The sequence below is a fragment of the Daktulosphaira vitifoliae genome, unplaced genomic scaffold (assembly GCF_025091365.1).
Source record: "Daktulosphaira vitifoliae isolate Bord-2020 unplaced genomic scaffold, ASM2509136v1 Scaffold_1, whole genome shotgun sequence".
In the NCBI taxonomy this organism is placed as follows: Eukaryota; Metazoa; Arthropoda; class Insecta; order Hemiptera; family Phylloxeridae; genus Daktulosphaira; species Daktulosphaira vitifoliae.
The window spans coordinates 69,598,223-69,612,025 of NW_026099572.1; the positions used below are offsets into that span (position 1 = coordinate 69,598,223).

The following is a 13,803-nucleotide window of genomic DNA, read 5'->3' on the forward strand; positions in this document are numbered from 1 at the left end:
TTTTTTGTGCATCGGTTAATAAATATACTGGTACCTGTTATTAGTGTAATAATATTACTACTATCATTAATTAGGTTATTTTAGTCATTACATACAAATATTTTTAATTTTTAACATTATGTTGTGTTTTTAACAATATTTCCTATTTTTAAATTTTTACTCAAATATATTTTTTTTATTAAAAATGGATTTAAAGTGTATAAAAACTATAAAATGTGATCAAGGAGCAATTAGATCTGTAAGATTCAATGGTAGGCGTTTATATTATTCAAAGTAAGCTTGTTTTATAGTTTTGTAATTAATTTACAGTGGATGGTGAATATTGTTTGACATGTGGTAGTGATAAAAAAATTAAATTATGGAATCCTTACAAAGATTTATGTTTAAAATCATATGCTGGTCATGGTGATTGTGTAATGGATGTTTGTGGATCATGTGATAGCAGGTAGTAATAAATTAGTAGATTATTTATTAATGTTTTTCTATCAAAAATTAATCATAGTGAGTTAGCATCGGGTGGAGCAGATAAATCAGTTGTTCTCTGGGATGTCTCAGATGGTCGTGTAAAAAGAAGGTTACGTCAACATGCTGCTACAGTTAATTGTGTTAAGTATAATGAAGATTCTTCAGTTGTTGTATCAGGATCTAATGACAATACAGTTTGCTGTTGGGATACAAGAAGCCGAAGTAATAATCCAATTCAAGTATGTAATAAAATTTGAATTACTCTATACCAACGTTTTATTATTAACTTAAATAGTAAATATCAATAATTAAATGTATTAAAAACCATTTTGACACTACTATTTTTGAAAAACGTAAAATGTTTCAATACTATTTAAGTATTTTTATACTAACTGTTAATATTTGTTTAAAAATAGGTTTTAAAAGAGGCTAAAGACAGTATTACAAAAGTTTTAGTAATAGAACATCAAATTTTGACAAGTTCTTTAGATTGCTTCTTAAGAACATATGATATACGAATGGGTAATATAGATGCTGATTTTATAGGAAGTGAGTGTAGTTATTTATTTATTTTGTTGCAAACACAATTTTTAGTAAAAGTACAAAAGTATCTGAATTAAATCAAATATTTTTTATAGATAATATAATTTTAATCTAATAATGAAGTATGTTTTTATTTTTATTTGTATTTTACCCTAGATTTTTTAATTGGGGAAATTATTTTAGTAATTTCTTATACTTGTTATAAATATTAAGTTTATATAGTTATTAGTAATAATTATGACTCAAATATATTTTTGTATCATTTTTGTTATTGCTACGTATAATATATTTTCTTGAGAATCTAAATATATTTTTGTATTCAATTGCAATCTTTAATTAAAGATATTAATATAAAAACAAAATAATGTTATTACTTTAAGTTTTATTACACCTCATTTTAAATAAAATTATAACGACATTACAATTTTACAGAACCAATATCTTGTATAAGTTCCACTCAAGACAATATGTGCACTTTAGTTAGTTGCACTGATAACACTTTAAAATTAATGGATCGCCATAAAGGAGAATTACTAAATGAGTAAAACAAACTTTTACTTTGATTAATTTTAGAACAAAACATTTAACTAAATTTATGTTTTAGGTACACTGGCCATACAGTAAATGATTATTTCATTGAAAACTGTATATTTCATAATGATACTCTAATAATAAGTGGATCAACATGTGGTAATTTATGGTTCTGGGATTTTGTTAGCTCAAATGTTTTAGGAAAATTTAAACCCATGGATATTTCCTATACACAATCAATCAATTCAATAAGTACTCATCCTAGTAAAAAAATAATTGTTACTTCATGTGCATCTTGTATAAGTCTTTGGTCAGAATAAATATAATTGAATATTTTATATATAATTAAAACATGGCTCAGAATATTCAAAAAGTCGAGAATTTGCACTTTTACGGCTTGCAATGTCAACTGGCTTATCTTCTGAACTATTTAATAGTTTTTCATTGGGTTTGATATTTGGCTGACATAATAATAATTCTAATAGATTGTGAGAATCTGATAATTCAGCCACGATATGTAAAGGAGTCAAACCTGATAAAAAAAAAAATATTATCTTAGCATTTTTTTAACCAAAGATTATTTAGTTTTTAAATATTTTTAAAAATTACCACCAGAAGTAACAGCATTTATATTTGATCCAGCTTCTATTAATTTAGTTGCACATTTTACATTATTCCATTTACAAGCTGAGTGTAAAGGTGTCCATTGATCAATTGTACGAGCATTTGGATTTGCACAATTCTCTAATAGAAACTGTACATTTACATACGAAAAATAAAATATTGATATTTTATTCTAGATAAAAGAATTTATTATTTATAAACTAACCACTAAATTAATTAATTTTACATCTATTTATTTCAAAAATTAGTTATAAGTTAATAGTAGAAATGTGTCCATTACACATTTTTTAGATAAATGGTATAATGATTTTAAGTTAAAATCACTTTAGGCAATATTTATAACTAATTTTGAATAATTTGTGCTTAAGTTATCAATGTAACACTTTTTAGAATAGTTTAAGAAAAATGTATTAATAGAATCAACTATAATATGATCTTAAGATTTATGAGATGACCCAACTATTATTATGGTCAACAAATTATTTTATGAATTGTATAATTATGAATTGTATAAGTTCTATAATTATTAAATATAATTTTACAAACTAAATTTTTATTGAAGGTAAAATATATGGATTTTGGTTTTGAAACCATCAATTAAATATTTTTAGTATCAAGATTAAATGAAAAATGCACAAATTAATGCTAATAATTGGCTTTATAAAGTTCTCAATTATTATTTGAAAGAGTAAAAATATATAATGTAATGTTATAGTTTCTCAAGTCAATTAATAAAATATAACAAAAAATTCTATATAGAAATACTAGTATTATTTAGAAGAGGCTAAAATTATAGTTACATGAGTAGACTACATGATTATTAAAAATAATATTGTTATTACTACGAGTATATTACTTTGAAAAGATAATGGTTAGAATAAGTTAAAATAAATAACGAAGGATAAGTTTGTGTATAATTTGTTTTTGAAAACTATTTATTTTTATAGTTAATATTTTAAAATGTAAATCAAAACAATGAAAGAGAGAGCTATCACAATTTAACACCATATGTAAAAAAAAAAACTGATATTATTTATATTGTATCAACTAATAGCATATTGTCAATTAGCAATTAGTGACATGACCCAAAATTTTTTTGTTTGTTTAAATTTTTGCACTAACATAAGTGAGAAAAACACTAAATTTTAAGCCAGGAAAGTTTTATTAATTTATCTGTTATAGTTTTTGTGTAAGTCTTCTGAAAAATGGAATTGTATAGGATTTGTTTTTGAATCTCATGTAAAATTTGTTTTTTTTTAAGTTATTTTATTATTATTGCTCATAAGCAATGGCTTGTAAAAAAGGCTACTGTAATATTCAATACTAGATCATTTTTATAATGGTCATCTTCAATTACCTCAACTATGTTTAGATGATTGCTATAGCTTGCTCTATGCAAGGCTGTGTAGCCATCATTATCTTGTACATGTACTAAATTACTCTGTTTGGAAACTAATGATTTTACTAAATCAAGATTTCCTTGTTCTGCAGCCCACAAAATTTCTCGTTCAGGAGAAGCTATATAAAATAAAATAGAAGATATAAATTTAAAGTTTAATTTACAAAGACTTTTTTGAAAATTTATAAGAGTATGCATTCTTAAATAATGCCTAAAATATTTGGCTACAGAAAATTTACTACATTACTAGTTATTTTAAAATGCAGAACATTTCATGATACTATAACTCTACCGTGTGGATCTGGGTCTTCATCTACATCATATATATCTTGTTCCCAAGCACTTGGCATATGTGGTATGTTTTTAAAATCGCTATTGATTAAACACTGTTCATTTTCAAACCGATCGTTCTCTTCATCAGACATCTCAATATTTCAAATGTGAAGAGCTAAATTTTTGTATTGAACAATTCTTTGTAGATTATTATGAAAAATGAGAAATGTACAATATTTCACAACAAACACTTCTAGTACTTTACAATTTTTTTTATTACAATATCATTAAAGTTATTTATGCTAAAATTTAATGACTTCTATTAATATACTTAGGTGAGTTGTCTTAACAGTAACTGTAATTAATATGATAAATCATGATATAGAAAAGATAAAAAAGCGGTTGTAACAGTAGATAACAATTGTGAAAATTTCAGGTTATGATTTTACTTGAAAAATTTATGATATCTACAAGCAGTAAAAAAATAAAAGAATTTATTTGCGGTTGATATGTATTTTTTCATGATAATAACTATACTTCGTCGAGAATTCATATAATTAATTGGTTGAATTTAATAGAACGGTCTAATGTTGTATGCTTTAACTAATACTTCCGTTCTTAGTGAGATTACTATTTAAGTATAGCTTGCAATAAAAATTAATTTTAAGTATTTATAATGAGTGATTCATCAAATAATTCTGAATCTAGAACAAGACGAAGAATTCAAGAAGCTAAAAATAAGGCTAGACCAGGTAAATTGTTTTATTTAACTATTTAATAATTCACATTGAAAAGTTATAAAGTTTATTATAGAAATATTATTTTATTTAAATTAACAAAATTTCGTAGGAAGTATTTAAAGTCGTTATTTTGGTAAATATTAACACTTATTAATATTGATTATATTAATGTTGCTTTTCAAATTTTATATTTGTTGTACTATTCTTTTTCATACATTATTCAAAAGATTTAATGTTTTAGATGTACACAAAAAAAGATTTTTATCAACAGTATCCTCAAGGGTCTATTATGAATTTGATATAAAGAAAAACTTTTATACCTATTTTAATTTGTTGATATTAAAATTTCTGATACCATTTATTAATTTAAAATGGCTTATGAGTTATTTATTTGACTTTTTTAAGAAAAATGTTTTATTTATTTTAGAGTTGAGTGAAAAAGATGCTTGGCATGCTCATAGATATGCAGATAATTTTAAACCATTTACTATAGTAAATGATAATGTGGAGAGAATCAATGTAGAAATTGTTAGTCCTGATATGTTTGCTGAAAAGTATGAAAAGCCATATAAACCAGTTGTAGTCAGAGGCTTACAAAATAATTGGAGAGCTTCTTATAAATGGTCAATTGAAGTATGTCACTATAAAATGTATATATATTTATATTATAAAATAATTTGTGTTATTATTTATAATTAAGAGATTAGAAAAAAAGTATCGTAATCAAAGATTTAAATGCGGTGAAGATAATCAAGGATATAGTGTAAAAATGAAAATGAAATATTTTGTTCATTACATTAATCACAACAAAGATGATAGCCCTTTGTATATTTTTGATAGCAGTTTTGGTGATGTAAGTTTTTATTTATATTTATTTTCCTGGTGTACTTCTAAATCTAAATTTACAAATGATCAACAATGTATAAGTGTATTAGAAACTTAATAGTTCTAATAAGTAAAAGATAATTAATATAATAACATTTTCACAGAAAAATATTTTAACTTCTTTAATGTGATGACATTTTCAAGTTTAATAAAATTGTTAATATTTTTAATTTTGTTTAACTGTTATAATTTACAATAGCAATGAAAATAAAAAGTTTATAACATATAACCTCTATAAGAAAAATATCTTACAACGCTATTTTTTTTTAATAATGATGAGTGTTCCATGAGTATTTTTGAAAATGTTATATTTTTAAACAAATTGTAGCACCATAGAAGAAAAAAACTATTGGAAGATTATGATGTGCCTGTTTATTTCCAAGATGATTTATTCAAGTATGCTGGTGAAAAGAGAAGACCTCCATATCGATGGTTTGTGATGGGTCCTGCTAGATCTGGAACTGGAGTCCATATAGATCCTTTAGGAACAAGTGCTTGGAATGCACTTATTAGTGGACATAAAAGGTTTAATTAACAAAATTGCTATGCGAATTATACATTTATATTGAATTATTTTAGGTGGTGTTTGTTCCCTACTCATACGCCAAAAGAATTACTTAAGGTCACTTCCACTGAAGGTGGTAAACAACGAGATGAAGCTATTACATGGTTTAAAGTTATTTATCCTCGCACTCAATTACCTACTTGGCCTAAAGATTGTGTACCAGTAAGTTTTAGATTGAAAATCTTTTATGTAACCATTTAAAATAAATGTCTTGGTCAATAGATAGAAATACTTCAGTGTCCAGGAGAAACTGTTTATGTACCTGGAGGATGGTGGCATGTAGTTCTCAATTTAGACACTACTGTTGCTGTTACACAAAATTTTTGCAGTAAAACTAATTTTCCTGTAGTATGGCATAAAACAGTCAGGGGACGGCCTAAATTATCTAAAAAATGGTACAGGGTATTAAAAAATAAGGAACCTGAGCTTGCTACAGTTGCCGATGCTGTTGATTTAAAAAATCGCACTGGTCTTGCATCTGATAGTTCTAGTTGTTCTAGCAGTTCAAGTAGTTCTAGTAGTTCTAGTGATGGAAATACTAGTGAAGAAGATAGTGGTCAGGAGTCTCTACACGCCCGTAAAAAACGGTATTAATTTTACTATTTTATATTAAATTTCAATACAAATTAAAATTCAAAATAATTATAGTATTTTATTCATATAGGTGGTAACATAGGACAATTGTAAATTTAATTTGTAACAACCATTTTTAATTTAAATTTAATAAAATTAAATTTTTTAATTCTATTATAATATGTATTTTAAAGGTCATACAAAAAATATATGTATTATTAATAAAAATCTTTAAAGCTTATTTAACATTTCTTCTAGTGTTTACAATTGTCTCACTAATGTGAATAAGTATTTATGGTGTTTACATTTTTAAATTAAATATATATAAATTATTTATTTGAGTTAATAAATATATCCAGTAGTATATTAAAACCATTAATGATGGTAGTTACTCTTTCAAAAGAAACATTTTTTTCTAAAAATATGTTGTAATGCCTTGTACTTTCAAAATTTTATAACTTATATGCAACTTATTATAATAGTTTAAAATATAGATTAATGAATATTACTGTTGAAATAACTATCATAATAACTTTTTTTTGTAGGTGTAAACTTTCATCGCCTAATTAAATGATTCATGGATTCTTGAAAATCAACTATAAATAAATTAAATATAATTTGGACTTAAATTTATAAATAAAATACTTTATTTTTATTCCTAACTTATTTGTAGATAATATTTTCAATAATAAATGTATAATATATAAAGCTCACCGTGATAGATGTTAAATTATTACACTAATTAAGTATTATACAATTTATTTATCATTTATAAAAAGTTGTTTACATTTTTGACAAAACAGTATTTTTATTTTTATTAATTATTTATAACATTCAATATCATTAAAGAAGACATTTATAATTTTATTTTTTAATTAAAAACATAATAAAATAATAAACATCTTTTATTGAGTTGTTATCAGTATTATAATTATAAAAATATTAATTTACGAATTGGTGACATGTTCCATTTGCAAGAGTTTCGGCCCATAAAGTAATACGTATGCACAATGCCAGTCTCCTATTAAAATATAATATATATATATATATGTATATAAGTTTTGAACGATAAATATTTTCAAAATTTAACATACCCCCTCCTGATAGCTTTAGTATTTCTTCAGTAGTTATAGGTGTTACAGTATCATCATCACATTTTATCCATTTATTAGACATAGGAGACTCCCTCACCCAACCAACATAATGACCACTAGAGCTAGATCTTCCTTTATGAGTTAAAACTGCTTGAAGAGTATAATAACCAGAATTGTTAGAGCCATAATCTAAGAAGTTTTTAAGAATAATATAAACTTAAGTTGATAGTATAACTGATAAGTATTTTTTGTTACCGTTTTCAAACCAATAAGGGGCTGTAGGTTTTTCTGCCTTTGAATCTGCCAAATTTTTTGGATCTGGTTTTATACCTTCAACAGCCATTTTGTCTTCTAATTCCTATAAGAAAAAGAACACGTTGAGAACTATACATGATTTAATGAAACACACACATTTCCAACCCTTAAATACTAAATTCATATAAAATTTAGTGTTGAGCATTGAATCCAAATCAATCTGTCATCCAGATAAATCCAAACAGATCATTTGGATTAATCAAAATCTGAATAAACTAAAACCAATACTTGTAATCCGGATTAAGTATCTTATCTGAGTTCAATGATCAATCCGGATCAAAAATAATTGTATTATTAATTTTTATCATGTAACCAATCTAGTTAATATTATTTGATAGATATTATTTTAATTAATAATATTACATGTACTTTGAATTTATTTTGTGCATTGAATCTGGATTGTATTTTGCAACCATATTGTATCTCAAAACCGAATTGTATCAGTAAATTCAAATGAAACGGATTGATTAAGATTTGATTAAGTTATTTATTAAGAACTATTATATACAGTACTATTAAAAATTATAAGTTTTATAGAACAGTCAGCATTATTTTTTTTTTTTTTTTTGCTGTCTCCTTGAAAATCAACTATTTTGTTTTTTTCATTTTAAAATGACAAATTTTTTACATTTTATCATTTAGGTACATATCTCACTTACTTTGAATTTACTTCTTATGGGTACCAGTTTTTCTTGTAATTCTGGAGTACATAAATCAAAAGCATCAAAATCAATAGGAAATTTAATATCTTTTAATATTTTTGCATTAATTCTATCCTTTTCTTTGTAGAAAAATCTGACAAACTGAATAGTAAGATATGCTGGAAGTCTATTAATTTTTGACTAAAATCATAAATCAAACAGAAATACATTAAGGAAAGATGAGAAAAAATTTTAATATTAACTAAGAAATTTAAAACTAACCGTTTTTGTATACACTGCATCTTTTCCAAGGACAGGAGAATGTTTAGTTATGTGTTCTTGCATTCTCTAAAAATTATAAAAAATGTACAGACTATAATATAAAAAATCTTGTCAGTTACTTATAAATGTAACTTCATTTTATTCAAGTCAATAGTGTTTTAAAATTAAAATTTTTGTATACTATTGGATATTTCAACATATATAAAAAAAAATATTGTCATCAAATATAAGATTGGTTTGATGTATGATTTATGAGATGTAACTTGTTGTATATTACTAACTTTCTTAACAATAAAAAAATAATAACAAACTAGTTCAATATTTATGAATAAAACTACTTTTTAAAGAATAACTGAATTTTTAAACCAATTAATACATTTTTTAATCCAGAATGCATGTATTTGACATCTTGTGAAATAAAACAACTTAATTGTAGAAAAGATTCTGAAGTCTTCGATATTTCTTCAGTATCACTTTCTGTGCACTTCCACTCTACACTGAAAGTTCCTCCAAAAAATTGATCAATAACATTTCTAAACAGAACAGTAATAGGCTGTTAATAATAATATTCATGAAAATAGTTTCCATTAAAAATATGACACTCAATATATAGATTGAATAATATTATTTAAATATTATATAAAATCTAACTCAAAATATAAAAATAACAACATGTATTGAATATTTCATCATAATAAATAGAAAAAAATATTAATAATTACTTATACTTACTTATAACTTATAACTTGGTTTTCATTAGTTTTACATTTCAATGGTGGTAATTTTTGCTGAAGCATACGTACAAGTTCAACCCAACATTCATTTGCATCCTGAAATCAAATATATGTTAATATCAAATTTTAAAAATATACCATAAAATGGGCTTGAGTAGGCTATTTACAATATTAATTCTGAAGTGCCTAATTTTTCAAGAACATAAAATTGGAAAATTAGTGAACTTTTATTCAAAATATCCCAGACAGCCAATTTTATTTCAAGTTATCAGACTATTAAGATTTAAAATTGAAAAAGGTCAACTATAGCTATACAATAATAAAATAGTTAAATACCTGTTGCATATAATGTCCTTCTACTTTGTCAGCAAATCTTGGAAAAGCTTGATGCAATACTTGTAATAAAACAATAGGTGGAATAGTTTGATTTTTTTCCATAGATTTATACAAATCACTTAATGCTATAGTAATTTTTTCGGCAAATGCAAAATTTGATAATGATGACTGAGCTGTAAATAAAATAGTTCTTTTTAGACAAATTATTCAGGATTAATTATCTTTATACTTAAAACTTACGAGTTATATTAAAATCTTTTAATGCTAGCCTTAATTCTGGAACAGTCTTCAAACATTGAACAGTGGCATTTAAGTAGCATGTATTTCCCAAATTAGCCAAACCAGCAGGCATATTAGACTTAAAAATATTTTATACAAAATATATGTTAGTATTAATTATTTAAAATATTGAAAATTAATCAAATTAAAAACTAAAAACGCAAATTTTTTAGTTTTTATTTTAAATGGATTATTATCATACAACAGATGCCAATTGTGTTTCAGTCATATCCTCAACAAACATAGGTTTAACAGTTGGCTCTATAGGCACATCTTCATCTTTACTGCCCATCATTAATATGGTTTGACCATCTGTTATTTGAATGTTTCCCCAAGTATCATTTTTAAGGGTCCCTCCTTTCATCATAACTTTTTGTCGGACTGGATTTACACCAGTTAGAGCAAATAACTGTGCCTTGAAAACAAGAGGAGGTTCCTCTGTATTAACTTCCACATCTGGATATACTTCCTTTCCCCATTTAACTTTAACTATTAAAAAAATAAAAATTAAAGAAAAAAACAATTTATTTAATTATAAGGTTCTTACCCTTAAAAAAAGGCATATTTAAAAAAATATGATATAATTTTATTTATAAATTAGAAAAGCAAAAATAGAGACTAGATGTTTTATAACACAAAGTTTAAACTAATAAATATAATAAAGTTATTACAAAGAACAAGCACAAAAGTTCAACAATAATAAGATTTTATTAAATGTGCTCGTCACCCGTTATTTAGATATGACAATATCACTGACTGATAACAAAATTATCGTTAGTCACGACAACAGTGCATCCACTATAAATATTTGCTTTATCAAAATATAATTTAAATCAGGGCAATAAATGTTTATTCTATAGTTTTGGCGAAAAATAGTTTAAAGAAGAGTAAAAAAGAAAGTTGATTGATTACATTGATTCAATAAATTTATTTATTTATGTAGATACGCTTATTTTAATATAAAAACCGCAGATAAGATATCTTTATCTAATCTGTTGTTTTAACGTTATTTTTAAAAAATGTTTTTAAAATATTTCAATCTTCAAATTTTCCAAACCTGTGATGTTTCACTGATTTGGAATAAACAATATTATTCTATGATCATGCTACATAAGTAAATATAAAGTCTGCATACAGCAGAATTGTTTATTTTACAGTGTTTATTGTTATTCCTATAATATCGGTATTATGAATGAATTGTTTAAGGTTTTTTTAATAATGCATTTAATTCCTGATACTTCTTCCATATTTCAAAAACTCATGTAACTTTTAGCTTCGATGTAAAGCTGAAAAGGTATTATTTTACAATAATGTGTTTATTTATTTAATTTTTATGTTGTCGTTACATTTTTTAGCTCTTACTAGAGCAATTTTACTGAACGATTCATCAAAAGATCACAAATCAAATATAGTTAAAGACATTACCCTTTTTTTTTTTTTTTTTTTACACGACCGGCCTACGCCGTCTTTAAAACTCACACCACCACGTTGTGAATCACCCCGAAATTAATCAAGGGCTGATTCACAACGTGGTGTGGCCTCCCTCGTTCAGTGCGAGGGGGGCAAAAATAACTCACAACACATAACATTAAACACAAAATACCTAAGGCGCCGGCCTTAACCAGCTCCTTAAGTCCTCCTGTACCGGGCGGCGCGGCTGCCTTTGTCTCAGGCGTTCAGCTTCCTCCTTCTTTTTCAAGATGGATTCAGCGAACGCCTGGACGAGCCTCCACGCCTCCCGGCTCCTCAACATCAGGTCCACCATGGACCCGACTCGGAACGTGGACCCTAGTCGAGACTCCAAAGAGTCCCGTTCCTGGGCCCACGCCTCGCACCGGAAGAGGGTGTGCAAAGCGCTATCAGCCTCTCCCGGGCGATCCGAACAGTGGTCGCACGTCGGCGCGGCTGCTTTACGAATACGGTGTAAGTACTCGTTAAAGCAGCCGTGGCCGGACATCACTTGGGTGAGACGATAAGTCATCTCACCGTGAGTCCGGTCCACCCACCTGTCCAGCCGATCGGGTCCTATGAGGGACCTGGTCCACTCGCCTCTCGTTTCCTCCGAGAGGCGAGTCCGCCACCGGAACATGGTCATCCGCCTGAGCGCTAGCCGGTCCTCGGGTTCGAGGGACCGGTTTCGCTCTCGGCGGAGCTCATGCCCGGCGGCGCGTTCCTCGGCGAGCAGGTCGGCGGGCGGCAGTGACGACAGGATACCCGCCGCCACTCCGGACACCGTTCGGTACGCCGAAACAGTCCGGATCGCCGCCCGCCTCTGCACCCTGAGCAGGGCTTCACGGTTTTTGGACGAATACTCAAGAGTATCCGCCCAAACCGGGGACCCGTACAGGAGGACCGAGTGTACGACGCTGACTAAAAGTCTGCGCCGCATCTCTCTCGGCCCTCCCAGATTGGGCATGATTCCCGCCAGGCAATTCATGACTTTCTGGGCCCGTTGGGCCGCACGAGTAATGTGCGGCCCGAACTTTAGACGTTTGTCTATGACGAGGCCCAGATAAGTCATGGAGTCCTTAAGCGGGATCTCCACCCCCAGCACGGCGAGCCGTGGAGGAGTAAACTTGTACCTGCCCGTGAACAAGACCGCTTCGGTCTTGTCCAGGGCGAGGCTAAGTCCACTCCCCTCCTGCTGGATCCAGGCGGAGACTGCGCTGAGCGCGCAGTTTGCCCGGGATCCAGCCTCCTCGGACGAGGCGCCTTCCGCCACCACCAGCGTGTCGTCCGCGTAGCAGACGACACGCACGTGCGGTGGTAGCGGAACGCGGAACACCGCGTCGTACGCGATGTTCCACAGCAAAGGCCCGAGAACTGACCCTTGCGGGACGCCTCCCGTAACAGGTCGGATTCTCGGGCCCGCGGCGCTCTCGTAAGAGATGACCCGATCGCTAAAGTACGACCGGATCATCCGCCCGAGGTAAGGAGGCACCCGAAACGCGTCCAGCGCTCCTAGGATGTGTGACCATCGCACGGAGTTGAACGCGTTTCGGATGTCCAAGCTCACCGCCACCCCGAAACCCNGGATGTCCAAGCTCACCACCACCCCGAAACCCTACTCAGTTTTGGCCCTGAGGGCCAAATCTCTGAAGAGGGAGGCCGCGTCGTCCGTCGACCTTCCTCTCCGGAAGCCGAACTGGCCATCGACCAGTCCGCTGACGTCGGCCAGGTGGGCTTCGATCCGGGTGATGAGCAGCCGCTCGAGGATCTTCCCCAAGACGTCCAACATGCAAAGCGGTCGGTACGACGAGGGGAGACCCTCGGGCTTGTCACCCTTCCTCAGAAGCACCAGCCTGACCTTCTTCCACTTCGTGGGGAATTCACCCACCGAGAGGCAGCGGTTCACGACGGCGCGTATCCAATCCGGGGCGAGGTCGTGGACCAACCCCCACACCCGGTTTGGAATCGCATCGGGGCCGGGAGCTGTGTTCCGGCCCCGCACACGCGCCACCGCGTCAGCCACCTCTCGGGTGGTGAATTCCACCACCGACACGTCGTCCCCGAATGCCAGGGGA

The 13,803-nt window shown here is 30.0% G+C and overlaps 4 protein-coding genes across 6 annotated transcripts; 2 read left to right on the top strand and 2 right to left on the bottom strand.

Annotated features, from left to right (window-relative positions):
• On the top strand, positions 1–2,714 carry LOC126905854 (WD repeat domain-containing protein 83-like). 2 transcript variants are annotated; one of them, XM_050685969.1, is made up of 6 exons: positions 1–251; positions 310–445; positions 503–704; positions 882–1,014; positions 1,441–1,549; positions 1,613–2,714. In XM_050685969.1, exons 1-6 carry the CDS (start codon positions 185–187, stop codon positions 1,857–1,859), a joined length of 894 nt encoding a protein of 297 aa, XP_050541926.1. In that variant the 5' UTR covers positions 1–184; the 3' UTR covers positions 1,860–2,714. The 2 variants fall into 2 exon arrangements, with proteins under 2 accessions (XP_050541926.1, XP_050541935.1); XM_050685978.1 differs by having other exon boundaries at positions 2–238.
• Positions 1,371–4,202, bottom strand: LOC126905887 (ankyrin repeat domain-containing protein 49-like). The gene is made up of 4 exons (XM_050686009.1): positions 3,855–4,202; positions 3,521–3,681; positions 2,149–2,293; positions 1,371–2,071 (listed from the first exon to the last, which is right to left on the bottom strand). The coding sequence occupies exons 1-4, from the start codon at positions 3,985–3,987 to the stop codon at positions 1,875–1,877; spliced, it is 636 nt and encodes a 211-aa protein (XP_050541966.1). The 5' UTR covers positions 3,988–4,202; the 3' UTR covers positions 1,371–1,874.
• A 106-nt stretch (positions 4,203–4,308) lies between these two features.
• On the top strand, positions 4,309–7,307 carry LOC126905832 (bifunctional arginine demethylase and lysyl-hydroxylase JMJD6). Of its 2 annotated transcripts, XM_050685933.1 has the most exons (8): positions 4,310–4,587; positions 4,685–4,708; positions 5,003–5,208; positions 5,276–5,428; positions 5,789–5,985; positions 6,040–6,187; positions 6,248–6,612; positions 7,144–7,307. In XM_050685933.1, the coding sequence occupies exons 3-8, from the start codon at positions 5,116–5,118 to the stop codon at positions 7,166–7,168; spliced, it is 981 nt and encodes a 326-aa protein (XP_050541890.1). In that variant the 5' UTR covers positions 4,310–4,587; positions 4,685–4,708; positions 5,003–5,115; the 3' UTR covers positions 7,169–7,307. The 2 variants fall into 2 exon arrangements, with proteins under 2 accessions (XP_050541881.1, XP_050541890.1); XM_050685924.1 differs by lacking the exon at positions 4,685–4,708 and having other exon boundaries at positions 4,309–4,587.
• A 178-nt stretch (positions 7,308–7,485) lies between these two features.
• On the bottom strand, positions 7,486–11,003 carry LOC126905790 (ubiquitin carboxyl-terminal hydrolase 14). The gene is made up of 11 exons (XM_050685846.1): positions 10,827–11,003; positions 10,482–10,768; positions 10,241–10,358; positions 10,001–10,173; positions 9,663–9,760; positions 9,307–9,463; positions 8,931–8,996; positions 8,667–8,849; positions 7,948–8,050; positions 7,693–7,881; positions 7,486–7,619 (listed from the first exon to the last, which is right to left on the bottom strand). The coding sequence occupies exons 1-11, from the start codon at positions 10,840–10,842 to the stop codon at positions 7,546–7,548; spliced, it is 1,464 nt and encodes a 487-aa protein (XP_050541803.1). The 5' UTR covers positions 10,843–11,003; the 3' UTR covers positions 7,486–7,545.
• Positions 11,004–13,803: the final 2,800 nt, after the last annotated feature.

Bases quoted from the DNA above. Each gene is read 5' to 3' on its own strand.
- LOC126905854 (XM_050685969.1), top strand. From the start codon at position 185: ATGGATTTAAAGTGTATAAAAACTATAAAATGTGATCAAGGAGCAATT. The intron at 705-881 runs GTATGTAATAAA...GTTTAAAAATAG, and splicing joins GAAGTAATAATCCAATTCAA to GTTTTAAAAGAGGCTAAAGA. The intron at 1,550-1,612 runs GTAAAACAAACT...TTTATGTTTTAG, and splicing joins AAAGGAGAATTACTAAATGA to GTACACTGGCCATACAGTAA.
- LOC126905790 (XM_050685846.1), bottom strand. The intron at 8,850-8,930 runs GTTAGTTTTAAA...TTATGATTTTAG, and splicing joins ATGCAGTGTATACAAAAACG to TCAAAAATTAATAGACTTCC. The intron at 7,620-7,692 runs GTATGTTAAATT...ATATTTTAATAG, and splicing joins ACTAAAGCTATCAGGAGGGG to GAGACTGGCATTGTGCATAC.
- LOC126905887 (XM_050686009.1), bottom strand. From the start codon at position 3,987: ATGTCTGATGAAGAGAACGATCGGTTTGAAAATGAACAGTGTTTAATC. The intron at 2,294-3,520 runs GTAATTGAAGAT...GTAAATGTACAG, and splicing joins ATCATCTAAACATAGTTGAG to TTTCTATTAGAGAATTGTGC. The intron at 2,072-2,148 runs GTAATTTTTAAA...TTTTTTTATCAG, and splicing joins AAATGCTGTTACTTCTGGTG to GTTTGACTCCTTTACATATC.
- LOC126905832 (XM_050685924.1), top strand. From the start codon at position 4,512: ATGAGTGATTCATCAAATAATTCTGAATCTAGAACAAGACGAAGAATT. The intron at 5,209-5,275 runs GTATGTCACTAT...TTTATAATTAAG, and splicing joins CTTATAAATGGTCAATTGAA to AGATTAGAAAAAAAGTATCG. The intron at 6,188-6,247 runs GTAAGTTTTAGA...CTTGGTCAATAG, and splicing joins GGCCTAAAGATTGTGTACCA to ATAGAAATACTTCAGTGTCC.